The sequence below is a fragment of the Meriones unguiculatus genome, chromosome 19, assembly GCF_030254825.1.
Source record: "Meriones unguiculatus strain TT.TT164.6M chromosome 19, Bangor_MerUng_6.1, whole genome shotgun sequence".
In the NCBI taxonomy this organism is placed as follows: Eukaryota; Metazoa; Chordata; class Mammalia; order Rodentia; family Muridae; genus Meriones; species Meriones unguiculatus.
In genome coordinates, this window is record NC_083366.1 from 7,945,059 (window position 1) to 7,959,245 (window position 14,187).

At 38.0% G+C, this 14,187-nt stretch overlaps 1 protein-coding gene and 1 non-coding gene across 17 annotated transcripts in view; both read right to left on the reverse strand.

Annotated features, from left to right (window-relative positions):
- Window positions 1-14,187, reverse strand: part of Mllt10 (MLLT10 histone lysine methyltransferase DOT1L cofactor) — a 137,613-nt gene that overhangs the window by 46,170 nt on the left and 77,256 nt on the right. For all 16 annotated transcript variants that reach the window (XM_060373019.1, XM_021631055.2, XM_021631054.2 and 13 more), the window contains one exon: window positions 2,784-3,039. In XM_060373019.1, coding sequence (XP_060229002.1) covers window positions 2,784-3,039 — 256 coding nt within the window. The remainder of the gene's footprint in view (window positions 1-2,783; window positions 3,040-14,187) is intronic.
- LOC132649398 (U6 spliceosomal RNA) lies at window positions 3,527-3,634 on the reverse strand. Its single transcript, XR_009587834.1, has one exon. It is a non-coding gene; the product is annotated as a U6 spliceosomal RNA (small nuclear RNA).

Here is a 14,187-nt window from a genome sequence, read left to right on the forward strand (position 1 = left end):
TAGGTCATTACTATGTAATAAATATGAGGTTACTATTGATAAACTTTATCTCTAAAATTATCTTTAAAACTTGAATTGTACTGTATTCCTAAGACACCAGCTAAACCTTAGCTAATCTTAGTTTCTCTGTTCTCTCCCAACCAACTGTTAGAGGTGCTACAGCAAAGACTTAACAGACAGACAAGAACATCTCACAAAACTACAATGCGCTCTCCAGGGAACTGTCGTTTTTAAGCACTAAAGAAATGTTCCAAAGTACAGTAAGGATCACAACACACTTCTTAGGTTATAAGTTCTAACAATAAGGCCTTATCCGTGATCAAATTATTCGGCTAAATCTACCCCCCAAATCGATTACATATCCTAACTTAATACCTTACATTCTTCTAGTCCAATTTCCATGAAGCTTCATAATGAAAAACCAGCCACGAATATCATCTTACTGATTTTAAAAATGAAGTATCATGTGGAGAGATGGCTCAGTGGTTAACAGCACTTGTTCCTCTTGCAGAGGACCCAAGTTTGGCTCCCAACACCCACACAGTGGCTTACAACATCCGTAACTCCAGCTCCAGGAGACCTAATGCCCTTCTTCAGACCTCTTCAGGCATGCACATGGCACACAAACACTCATGCACATGAATTAAATGAAACTAAAAGCCAGAATGAAAACTCATAGAGGTAGCTTTTTGCCTCTTTTCCAACTGCTTATTCTCTCATGACTATAGTCAAAACACACTTAGCAACCCTCTAACTTGCCTGGTAGAAAATTGCCCTAGGAGTAAACAATTTGATACATCATCGCTATTATTTCACAAAACTCTCTTCATGTTTGCCAAATGAAATAAGCAACTAAACAAATTCAGCTCTGACATCTGTTTCACAAAACTAAACTATAGGTCTAAGTGATAAAGTGCTTGCAGCGTACATTGAAGAAACTGGTCTTAATCCCCCATTAACACGAGCATACATACATACATACACACACACACACACACACACTATAAATCTAATATTAAAAAATAGCAAATACAGGAGGATTGGGAGATGAGGGAGGGGGCCACAGCCAGGATACAAAGTGAATAAATTGCAATAAATAAAATAAAAACATTTTTTAAATATTTTTAAAATACTTTTAAATATTGATAATTTAAAATTATCTAAAATGTATAGGATACAGTTAATAAAAAGCATGACTATCTTATATAACTGTAACAATTTCCTACTATCTCAAGAGAAACTGAAAAGATTCTTCAATACTACTAAGTTCCAAAAGTATAAGAGCTACCTTTCCAAAATGGATTAGCACTTCATAAAAATAAAAAACTTAAGAATATAAAGCAGACCTGGTGACCCACACTATAATCCCTGCACTTAGAAGACACATAGGGCATTAAAGCCAGTCTGGGCTACATCTCAAAAATAAATGAATAAACTATTTTAACAGTCTTATTGTTTGAACTCTGCTAATATAACATTCATTCAAGATGTGAATGAAGTTACATTTAAGGTTAAGGTTTGATTAATTTTCAAAAGGGGATAAGAATAACTGTAATTTCTACTTTAACAGTGACTTTGGTACTTTTTCTTCTATGCCTGCTTAATTATTTGTTCTAAAAGAGCTATATGCACATACATACACCACAGCTCCAAATTACTACTAGTAGGAAGCATATTTTTTTGCCTTTTTTTTTTTTTTTACAAGGTTTCTCTATGTAGCCTTGGCTGTCCTGAAATTTACTCTGTAGATTTTTTTTTAAGTAAAAGAACAAAAGATTAGCAATCTGTGATTTCCATATTATTGCAAGATTCTGGATTTAAGTTTAACAAATGCTTCAACACAGGTTTCATTCACTTGTAGAGAAACAATGGACATAAGTGAACAAACTATAATTTTTGTTCCCAAATTTTAACATTTCTGTTTTTCAAGATGTGTGTTCATATTTAAACTTACAAAAAGCGTCATATGTGCACACTCTAATGTTTAGCAGGGCTTCTACTGCCCATAAACAGGGCTGCCGTAAAACTCCACAAGCCCAGTTGATTTCAGTCTAACACCAAACAGTATTTGGGAAAGACACTAAATTCACTATTTATGTAAAATTCAAATATACAGGCATTCTGTTAGTACAGCAGCCTGAGCACAGAACACAGCGCAGTTCAGTAAAAGTCTACTTTTAACTTCAAGCTTTGTAATAAGTGCACTGCTTAGAATGCATCACTATTTAAAACCTAACAAGAGTCCATAAAACTTGCTTAGTTCTTATTTACCGACTAAAATATAAAATGTTATTTGGAAAGTAAAAACAACCTAGAGAAAAGGTTCCTGGGCTGGAAGGATGGCTCAGCAGTGAAGAGCACTGGCTGCTCTTCCAGAGAACCCAGGTTCAATTCCCACAACCTACATGACAACTTACAACTGCCTGTAGCTCCAGTTCCTGGAGGTCTTACACAGACATACATGGAAGAAAAACACCACTGCATATGAAAACAAAAATAAACAAACAAAAAAGAATAAAGAAAAATTTCCTATTCTTGAAAGAAAAACTACATGTTTTTCTCCCTAATCTTAATCTTTTTTTCTACATCTATTTAAACATTAAACTTATATTTAAACACACAAATCATTAAATAGAAAGAGAACAAAAAGTTCCAGAAACACTTAAAAACATAACAGTACTTTTGGAAATAATCCTACACTATCAACTAATTATATAATCTAGAATAATCATTAATTACATAAGAAAATAAATTACAAAGTATCAACTAAAATATTGTAATACCTTGTGGAAAGGGGCTAGATGCTGACACAGTTGTTCCTGGATTTCTTCCACCACCAGGCTTCCTTCCCCTTTGACCTGAGCTGTGAGCTGAAGATTTCTTCCCTTTGCCCTCTGACCCTCTAGCCTCTGAAACTTCTTTTCCACTAGAGGTGTGTGCAGAGACTTCCTGGAAATTTGCATTTGTAAATCGTGCTGCAGTATCTTCCAAGCGCTTCAATGATCCAGATATAGAGTTGTTGCTAGTGCTTGTGTAAGTCTAACATTTAGATTTAAAATTTTAAAAAGGAAGTAAAAAGAAAAAAGAACTAATTATATTTGGCTAAAGAAAACGGTATAAGCACTGAACTTACAAACATTGCATTATAAACAAGTCAGGCAGTCTACCAAAGAAAATCATGTAAAAACCATAAAAACGATAAAATTGATTTTGACTCCTTTTTGCTGTTGTTTTACTACCTTCAGGATCATCCCCAGGGCCTTTCATGTGCTGAGCAAGCACACTATTCCACTGGCTTCTTACATACCCTGCCCTATCACTACTTTTAAATAAGTATCTATAATTGATAAGATGACTGAAGGTCAGACTGCAGGAAATAACAGTTGACCTTAGTAATATACCTTAAACAACAGAGAAAAATACCAAAGGTATTCAATTCTCAATCATTTTCACCAAGAACATGCTATTTTTTTTTCTTTTTTTCAATGGAGATTTTTTTTTAATTGCCTTCAACAAGCTTGGGTCTAAAGACATGGCACACTTCCGGAAGCTGCATGTCATCCTTGCAAAGGGGGCCGTGTTCATCTTCCCTATACTGTTCCAATTTTAGTTTATGTGCAGCTGTAGCGAGCACGAGAACATAATAGAAATAGGAGTTTTCAAACTCAAGTCAACGGTTTGTGAGGACAAGAGTGTATTTTCAATTCAGCAGAGGACTCCACTCACTAGGCCACAAGGCTTCCTCCTATATGTAGGAAGAGTACTTCAAGAGCCCAGCCAAAGAAAGCTCTCAGTCAAAAAACAAAGTTTCAGTCTTTGAAACACAAATCTTCCTGTGCAAACTGAAGGAAAGTAATGGTATACAAATGACTAGAAAAAAATAAAACAAGGTTTACTTAACAACTACTTTATGGCTTTAGTAATCATCTCAAATACAAGGTCTGGCAAGTTAAGTGAGTATGGATATATATTAAACCAGGCATATGCTAATTAATTAGCATGCTTCATAGCATCCCTTGGGAGCAAGAATTTTATGTCAAAATTACATTCACAAGTATCTGAGGGATTTAAATTCACTGACTATGTTGAACACAACAATTTTTTAATAAAAAATAAATGCATCTAATATCAAATTTAATGTGAAAATGAAAAAGCTGAAGATATGCAAATATTAATTTCTCAATGTAACACTTAGTATGACAATAAATTTGAAATTAAAAAGTAACAAATATCAAATTGCAAAGTGATTTCAAAGGATTAGGAGAAACGTTTTTTGTGTTGTTGTTTTTTTTAAGTCAACTTTACTGCCACATTTCTGCTATCGTCTTCAAACTTTACCATCTCTGCCAATAACACATTTTCAACAATAAGTCCAGTATATCTCATAAAAATGAAACAATCAGTGTTCTAAACCTACTATAATCCACAAAAAAGATCAAAGAAGAACGGCTTCAAAGTTTGGCAGACAACAAACAAAAAAGCAAGCAAACCCTTTTAACAAACCAATCACCTTAAGCTGTTGAAAGTTCCTGGCTTACTTTAAAAGCATGAAACTTTTCTAAATACTTAGGTTGAGCACGAGGTTCCTCACGCCCCACGTCATCCTTGTATGACCCAGTGAAGTTGAAAGGTCATCTAAGAAAATATAGTGGTGTTCTTCACTTCTAAATCGAGGGTTAGTCCATTTTCCCACGTATTTAACAGAGTGCCCTTGTTTTTACTCTAAAGTCTAAGTCTAGGGGAGAGGGTGTGGAGGGGGGAGTAATTGGAGAGCAATGAGTAAATAAACAAAATTCGTTAACAAAAAAGAAAAACCTCACTGAATAAGGTAATTGAATACGTTTTCCAGAAGTTTCAGATTTAGGGGAGAAAAACCTTACCCGATGACCTTACTTTTAAATTTATTATTCATAATGAACTACCCTTACCCACAAGAGTACACAGGTTTCACTGAATGAAAGGACCTTGACCTAAACTTCCTATTTTAAAGGTATAGCAAAAGAGTGCTTGTTCAGTAATGTGCTGCTGAGGCACTCAATATGCTAGTGCAGGCTTCTCATGTGAGAACTCAAAGTCAAGGGGGAACGAGTTTAAAGGGGAGAGAAACGGGACTCAGTAAGTAAGCCTGAGAATCCCTCTCTCAGTAGTAGAGAGCCAACTTCTGATAATGATCTTCAGATAGAAAATACCTGCTTTCCATGTACTTTAAAAAACACAAAATGTAAGGTACTTGTTTGGTGCTTGCTAGAGTTTGAGTTTGGGGCTGGAGTGTCTCCCAAGGGCCTATGTTAAGGCCTGGTTGAGGCCTGTGCTGTATTTGTTCAAGGTAGTGGAACCTACAGAAGGTAAGTAAAGGCCAGTAAGAAGGAAGTTAAGTAGCAGGAATTTGCCTTTAAAAGTGGACACTAGGACTGCGGCCCCTTTTCACTTGGAAATGAATGGACAGCCTCTACCACATGCAGGCCAAAAGTAATGAGAACAAGCAACTATAGACCAAAGACTCATACTATGATCTAAAAAATAACGTTCTTCCTTATAATGGTCCCCCCCCTTTTGGGCACACCACCAAAGTGACATACAGCTAGCTAGTGTTGACACTTGCTTTTAAACTCTCATTGGGGTTCCTTAAAGCCTTTTCCTTCCACCCCCAACCCTAGGTAAAAGAGAGGTTAATGAGGAGAAAGGGCGCAGACCCCTTTACTTCTCCCAGCTAGTTAGGGTCAAAGGGCTTCTTTTAGGGCTCTGTACCAATCTCCGTCAACTGTAGACTCAGCTAGCAGCCTCCTCCATGCCACTGTGCCCCAAAGCCTTTCTCTCTGTCTCTCTGCTCTGGTCTCCACAAACTGTTCCATGCCACACGCCAACACAGAACAACACACTAAATACTACACTATCTCTTTCTCAGTCCTCAGAGTCCTAGACCACAGCCCTCTCCACAGCACATGGAAGGCCATTACCAGCTGGCAAAGATCACACCCCACAATTCACAGGTGTAGACAAACTACAGCCCAACTAAAATCCCACACTTGGGATTAAAACAAAGGCATTTTTACATAACATACAACGAAACTACAACTCCCATTACAATATTGTATTTTAAATATAAATATATTACATATATACGGCCTTCAGCAGCCTATCTGTGTTTCTGGGAGGCTGGCGTCTGCCTACTTGTGTACAGCCTATGTGCTGGTCTATATGCCTACATGTGTTCAGCCCGAGTCTCCTGGAGTCACGGACAAGAGTCTAGATTCCTGAAATTATGTCGTACCTCCTTATGGTTCCTTCAAACCTGAGCTCACTGCCAGCGAGGCTGGCTGCATTAGTTAGCTCCAAGGTGAGAGAGCTGACTCAAAATTAAGAGCAGAGCAATAAAGGAAGACATCTGATGTCTACCTGTGGTCCCGACATTAACATGCATATGCAGCCACTCAACCCCCCACGCCAGCAAACACACAAATAGAATTGGGAAGGTAAACAGCTATTCACACCTATCCTTCAACAATAACTGACGCACACCTTTAATCTCGGCACTAAGGAAGCACAGGCAGGTGGATCTCTGTGAGTTCCAGCCCAGCCTGGCATGCAAAGGGAATCCAGGATAGCCAAGGCTACACAGAGGAACCCTAGCTCCAGAGAGAGAGAGAGAGAGAGAGAGAGAAGAAAATATTTAAAAGTAACGTTATGTATCTATTATAGGATTCCTAGTTTTGTAGTCCAACAGAAGGAGCTGTACATCTTTAACTTTATCCTAAAATATGTGAAAAGCAAACTGAAAAATCACTACCTCTTCTGTCATCAGAAAAGTGAAGTCACAAACATAGGAGGGAAGCAAATCCAACAGAGACACACAGCCTACCTCAACAGAAAGCTGTACAGTGTCAAGCAACCTCAACCAGAACTGGGGAAATGTGGAAGGACGCAATTCTATAAGGTGTGTCCAAGGCTAAGGGAAAAATTACAGAAAAGGACACTCACATTTGTGAACTTTATCTCTACGCATTCTAGCAGGCCCTCACAGGGAATTTAGGAGAAAGGTCCCCCAGTGTTTCACAAAAAGGAACCACATGAGAATAGTTAGCATAAGCTGTTCTGGTTGTTTTGTTTAATGCCGTTGATTCACAGGAGGAGGAGATGTGCTACAGGACACATGGATATACAGAGGTCGGAGAAAAGTTTTGTCAGTTACTTCTTTCCTTCCACCATGTGAAGCCTGGAAATAAGTCACATTTTCAAGCTTAGCCTCGAGCCCAAACCCATTCCAAAACATTGTTCTTGCCAAGTCCTATGTTAGGAGAAAGTCAGCTAGCCATAGCCTTACGTGCTAGGATTTTACCAGTGTTGGGGTGGGGAGACAGATCCTCTGTCAGTACAACTGAGAAACATTTATGAAATTTACAATTCAGAAGGACTTAAGGGCTAAGATTTCTACAAATATAGAACGCTTTCACTGTCCATACCTCACACCAGTGTATTACTGGGCCTATCTATGTATATCCATTCTTTTTACTGGAACACAGTATGTCTGCTTTAGCAAAAAGTGCAAAATACTAAAATGCAGAAAAACCTTTAAGATAAAAAACAGAGTCAGATGCAACAAGAATATCAAATTAATGGCTCAATAATTAAAATGTGTGTTTGATGTGCTTAAAAAGAGGCATGGCAACCCACATCTGTAATCTAGCATTCTGGAAGTTGATGGAAAAGGATAGAGTTGGAGGCAACCTGGAGCCACATAGCAGGTCCTGTCTAACATTGGCTCCCTTCTCACCAAAAAATAAATAAATAAAATGAATGAATAAGTAAATAAATAAAGGAAAAGAGAGGAGTCAGAGGGACAGAATACACAAAATCACAAAAGGCTGTAAAGATGGAGAGACGAAAAAAAAACAAAATCAACAACTAAAAAACAATAATTATGAACCCTACTAACCTAACTATACAGATCAAGTGCCCTAAACATGGTCTAATCACAGAAAGATTGTCAGCATACAGTAAAATTCAGAAATCAGTCATATGTGTGGCCTACAAGGAACCTACTTTCAATGGTTGATCCCAACTGTCAGATTGAGATCTAGAATCACCTGGGCGTTTCCTTCACATGGTGGAATGAAAGAATTAATCTTGGGGGAGAAAGATGACATTGATGTAGGCAGCGACAGTTTTTGTGCTGTATGAAAGGGGAAGAGCCTAGCACAAACATTCATTTTCCTCTGCTTCCTTACTGCAGAGGCAATGTGTCAAGCTTCTGCCCCAACCTATCACCATAATTTCTCTGCTAAAGATGGACTGTACCCTGGAACTATAAGCCAATAAACTTTTCCTGAGTTGCTTTTGTCACTGTATTTTTCATAATAGAACAGTAACTAAGACATTAATTTAAATAAAGACAAACAACTTGAAGGAAATAGATGAAGATATGTCAACACTAGTCCCAAATAAAGCAGTAGTTAACATTAAAAATGAAGAGAACAGAGTTCAGAGAAAAAAAAAAAAAGAATTAAGAGTAGGGCATTACATAATAATAAAGCAATCAATACTTAAGTATGTGACCAACAATTCAGCATCTACTGTTATAGCATTGTTTTATCAGAAAGATACAGGTCCGCTGTATTGGGTAGGGCCATGCCTGTGCTAGTGGTCCTGAGTTCTGTAACAAAGCAGGCTCTGCAAGCCATGTTGAGCAAGCCAGAAGGACCACTCCACGGCCTCTGTATCAGCTCCTGCCACCAGGTTCCTGCCCTGCCTGAGCTTCTGTCCTGACTTTCTTTAAGTAAGCCAAATAAACCCTCATTCTTCCCCTGACTTGCTTTTTGGTCAAGGTGTTTCACAGCAGCAACAGAAACCCTAAGACCTCCAGCAAACAGAAAATCAGGAAAGAACATAAGTGGACTGACAACCACCATTAGTCAACTGGAAATTGATATTCACAGACTTGATTCAGCAGGAAATTATGTATTGTTCCAAACTCACATATAACATTTACCAACACAGTACATATTCTGAGTCACAAAACATACCTTAACCAAATATAGACACTAGGAATTATATGGAAATTTATTATTTTTTCCCCCTTTCCCTTTTCTCTTTTTCAAGACAAGGTTTCTCTGTGTGACCCTGGCTGTCTCAAACCTTGCTTTGTAGATCAGGCTAGCCTAGAACTAGAACACAGAGATTCACCTGCCTCTGCCTCCCAAGTGCTGAGATTTAGGGTGTGCACCACAACCACCTAGCTGACACTAGGAATTATAGAATGCCTTCTTGGTCCCAAAATAGCTTTAATCTAGAAGCCAATAGAAAAGATAGCTTAAAAAACAAGACAAAACAAAACAAAACAAAACAACAACAACCAAAAAAAAAAAAAAAAAAAAAAAAAAAGAATTAAAGAGAGGCTATAGGTTCTCTTTTTGTTGCTGTTATAAAATATTCTAATAAAAACAAAGGAGAAAGGTTTAGCTCACAGTTCAAAGTCACACATCACATCCAGTATCAGGAGATAGGCATCACCCGCATTCAGCCCTCTTCCTATCCTACTCATTCAATCTAGGGATCGATCAGCATATGAACTGGGGCCACCCTTTCTCTGGGCTGGACTTTCTCCCCGTCAAGCCAATGCAGCCGAAGTGATCCTGTATAGCTCCCTTTCCCAATGATTCTATGCTATCAACACCAACCATCACAGACCTCAACAATTTAAATGCCATGAGCATTAAGAGAAATAGTACACACAAGTTAATGTAGGCCTAAGGCTATTCTATAATTCAAATGCTGATTTCTGTATACCCTCATCCCAAATCTGGTTGCAATCCTTGTTTTGAGAATCTCAAGTCTCAATGTTTGTGTAAACACTGCTCCCCAATTGTCCCCCGGTATGCCAATAAAGTAGCTTACAGCCAATTGATGAGCAGGAAAGAAAATAGGGCTGGAATTCCTGCCAGCCATGGGAGAGGTCCAACTGACAGCAGGAAAATGAGCTGGAGCAGGAAAACAATGAAGTCCGACCAATCTTGGTAACTACAGTCAATTTCTTCTCATGGATACAGATATTAGATCCTCCAGTTCCACAGGACCTAATGCTTTTCTTTCCTCAAGTATGTGGTATACAGCTATGCATGCAGGCAAGGCAATCGTATACATAAAATAAGATGAGCCAGCATGGTGGTACAGCAGTACTCAGGATGCAGGGGAAGGCGGATCTCTGTGAGTTCAAAGGCAGTCTGATCTACAAACTGACTTTAAGGGCTGTTATACAGAAAATCTTGAAACTCTATATTAGATTGCATTTGATTACAATAAGACAGACAGATATGAGAGAGAGATGGATGAAATGGACAGACAGATGATAGAACTATATAAGCAAACCAAGTAATTTTTTGTAAAATAATTTTTAAATTTAAATATATTCTGATCATATCTTCCCCTCCAACAAGTCATTCCAGTTTCTCTCCCTCTATCTACCCAGGTTTCCTAAGTTTTCTCAAAAACTAAAAACCAAAAAATAAAAATGCCTAAAACAAACAATTACCAAACTGTAACCCACTAAACCTCACAAATACACTGTGGAGTCCATTATCTATTGGTCTGTCCTGAGGCCTGACCTGAAGGGGATGATCCCTAGTGTCAGTACTAGGGGACAGGCTAAAACAAAACTAACTTTGTAGCTGGATAAGAGAAACCAAGCAAGAGAAGAGTAAAACATTCATTAAAAGAAGATCAACTCATATAATCCATCACAGAAATAAGCTTAAGAAAAACCACTGGCAGCCAAGCTGTGGTAACGCATATCTTTAATTCCAGCACTTGGGTGGCAGAGGCAAGTGGATTTCAGTGAGTTCGAGGCCAACCTGGTCTACACAGAGAAACCCTGTTTCAGGGGAAGTAAAAAAAGAAAGAAAAAGAAAGAAAGAAAAGGAGAAAGGAGACAAGAAAAAAAAAAAAAGAAAAACAATTGCCATTTGAGAAAAAAAAAATCAATGCTCATTCACGATTAAAATAAAACTAGAAAGAGGAATAAATTTCTAATTTGATAGATATATGAGGATTCTGACAAAGGACTTACAACCAGAATGAAAAGTCTCACAAAACCTAACATGAAAACAAACCAATGAAAAAGATCTGAGTAGGTATTTCACCATCAAAACCAACTGGCAAATATTAAGCAGGCCTTTATAAATATAAGTTAGAGACCAGAATGTCACTCAGTTGGTGGACGGCCTGACTAACCATAAAGCAGATGCGTTAGAACATAGCTGCAAACCCACCTCTCTGAAGGTAGAGGCAGAAACATCAGGAGTTTAAGGTCATCCTCAGTACAAGGCCACACTGGGCTAAACTAATAGTCAAAAAAAAGAAAAAACTGAAGTCCATACCACTATACACTCGCTAGAAAAGCTAAAATTAGTAATACTGATCATAACTGCTACCATAGTGCAGAAACCATAAAATTAAGAATTCTCAAAGAACACATGTCTTGGGAGACAGAAGCAGACAGATCTCTGTGAGTGCAAGGCCAACCTGGTCTACAGAGGGAGTTCCAGGGCAGCCAAGGATATGAAGAAAAACCTTGTCTCGAGAAAAGAAAACAAAACAAAGAAAGAATTCTCAAACCCTGAGAATGGCTCAAAACACTTTTCAAACAGTTTGTGAGTGATAAAAAACTTAAGATAGACACCTACCATAGAGAATCATACACAACAAAGCATTCAATTTCCTATTCCTTGAAATGTACAGAGAAATCAAAGCACATACCTATGTAAGGTTTATAATATGTCCATAACAGTTTTATTTGTAACAACCCACAGCCAGAAACAAGTAGACATTCAACAACTACTGAATCAGTAAGCAAGCTCTGTTATATCCGTACAACAAGAAAGCAAACAACTAAAAAAATGATTCAACTACAAAAACACAAAGCATGGTTCAAACCTTATGCTGAGTAAAATTTTAAAAGTGTCATACTATATGTTTCTCCTTTTTAAATTTTCTAAAGTACCCAAACTAATCTGAAGTTATAAAAAGCAGCTCTGTAGTTACCTGAGCAAGGCGGGAGTAGGGAGACACGGAAGATGAGAGTAGAAGATGGAGCGGCTTTGTGTGTCAACTTGACATAAATTAGACTCAGCAGAGACGGAGGAGCCTCAGTGGAGGGAATCCTCCATGAGAAAAAGAAGGATCAACAAGCCATGTGAAGCAAGCCAGGAAACAGCATCCCTCCTGGCTGCTACATCAGCTCCTGACTCTAGGTCCCTTCCCCGTTTCAGTTCCTGTCCTGATGTCCTTTGATAGTGAACAGTGATGTAGAAGCATAAGCAGAATAAACCTTTTCCTCCCAAATTTGAATTTTAGTTGTGGTGTTTTGTTGCAGAATTAGAAACACTAAGACAAAATATATAACAACAACAAAAAAAATTTGCCTAGAACTGTCTGGCAATTTTTTTAATACATGAGTATGAAAAATTTATCAAAAACATAGCTTTGTTTGCATGGTAGTGCATTCCTTTAATCCCAACATTCAGGATGTGAGCTCCAGTCCGGCAGGCCATCACACTGAGAAGCTGTGTCCTCCTCCTCATCATCATCACCTTTTTAATCTGAATACTGTTTTACTTTAACTATGTGCAATTTGTTATATAATGATCATAGTAAATAAAAAGTAACAAAGCCCAATGTATCTGATATAATGAACTTTGTCACAAGACTATATTTCCTCCAAGATAAGATCACTTTAAAAGAAAACCTTGGGCTGGAGAGATGACTCAGAGGTTACAAGCACTGGCTGCTCTTCCAGAGGTCCTGAGTTCAAGTCCCAGCAACCATGTGGTAGCTCACAAACTGAGATCTGGTGCCCTCTTCTGGCACACAAGGGTACACACAGACAGAACACTATATATAATAAATAAATAAATCTTTCTTAAAAAAAGAGAAAAGAATACCTTAAATTTTCAAATAATCATCTCAGTGAATGATACAGAGAAAGGAACAAAAAGAGTGACCTTTAATAAGAAACACTGTAGATAAATTTTTAATTATACTTCATGATAACAAAACTTAAGATTTCTTAAAATACCAATTTTTAAAAATTTTAAAATGTAAAAATATACATAAGAATACAATTCACTTTACAAAACTAGCTTTGCTCTACATTCAAAAAGCTTCAGGGGCATAGGAGAAGATGAGGAACGGAGGGTGAGACTGGGAGGGGATGAGGGAAGGGGGCTATAGCTGGGATACAAAAATAAATAAACTGTAATTAATACAAAAAATAAAAGTTTAATTAAAAAAAAGTTTTATAGGTGAGATGCCCTCAGTGGGAACTTGTCTAGGAGGAATAAGGAAGGCCTAGTATTTTAACTCCAGAAATACAAAGAAAGAAAGAAGGAACCGGGGAAAGGGAGAGGAAGAACAGGGTATTCTTTATATCCTCCCCTATACTACAAGGGGGGAGGGAGAAACAAAAAATTCTCAGTAATGACAGATACTCTTTTGAGGTGTGGAGACCCCGTGCACACACACTCTTAAAAGTTATGAGATTATTTACAATGATGGTCAGGAAGATCTACTGCGTTAGCCAGGCAGTAGTGGTGTACCCCTTTAATCCCAGCACTCAGGAGGCAGGCAGTGTGTTTGAGGTCAGCCTGGTCTACAAAAGTTCAGGACAGCCAGGGCTCCACAGAGAAACCCTGTCTCAAAAAAACAACAAAACAAAACAAAACTATGCCTCCCAATAATTATAAATAGTAATGAATCTAATTAAGATTACTTTTTAAGAACTGTCAGGCTCTATTTGTCACAAATTTAAAAAAAGAAATGAACTGATGTTTACAAGCACCTAGGAGCTTTTTAGAAAGACACTGACAACTCCAAAGATCAAAAGCAAAAGTGTTTTTATTTCGCCTTCCTTGGCAATATCCTGTTCTATCATGAAAAGTAGAAAATTTCAGAATCCACAGTAAACTGCAAATCAATTAAAAAAAGAAGACACACTGCAGAGAAAAGTTAGAGACTAGTCACCCTGTCGCTGGCTCTAGGGTGAAGGACTAACCGGAAGAGAACCTCTTACAGAGACTAGTCACCCTATGGCTGGCTCTGGAGGGAGGCTGAGGACAAGTGTGCGGGGGCGGGGGTGAGGGGTAGGAGGGGGGGTGGGGGGTTGGGAGTGGCTGGCACAGAAATAAGTCTCAATCCTAC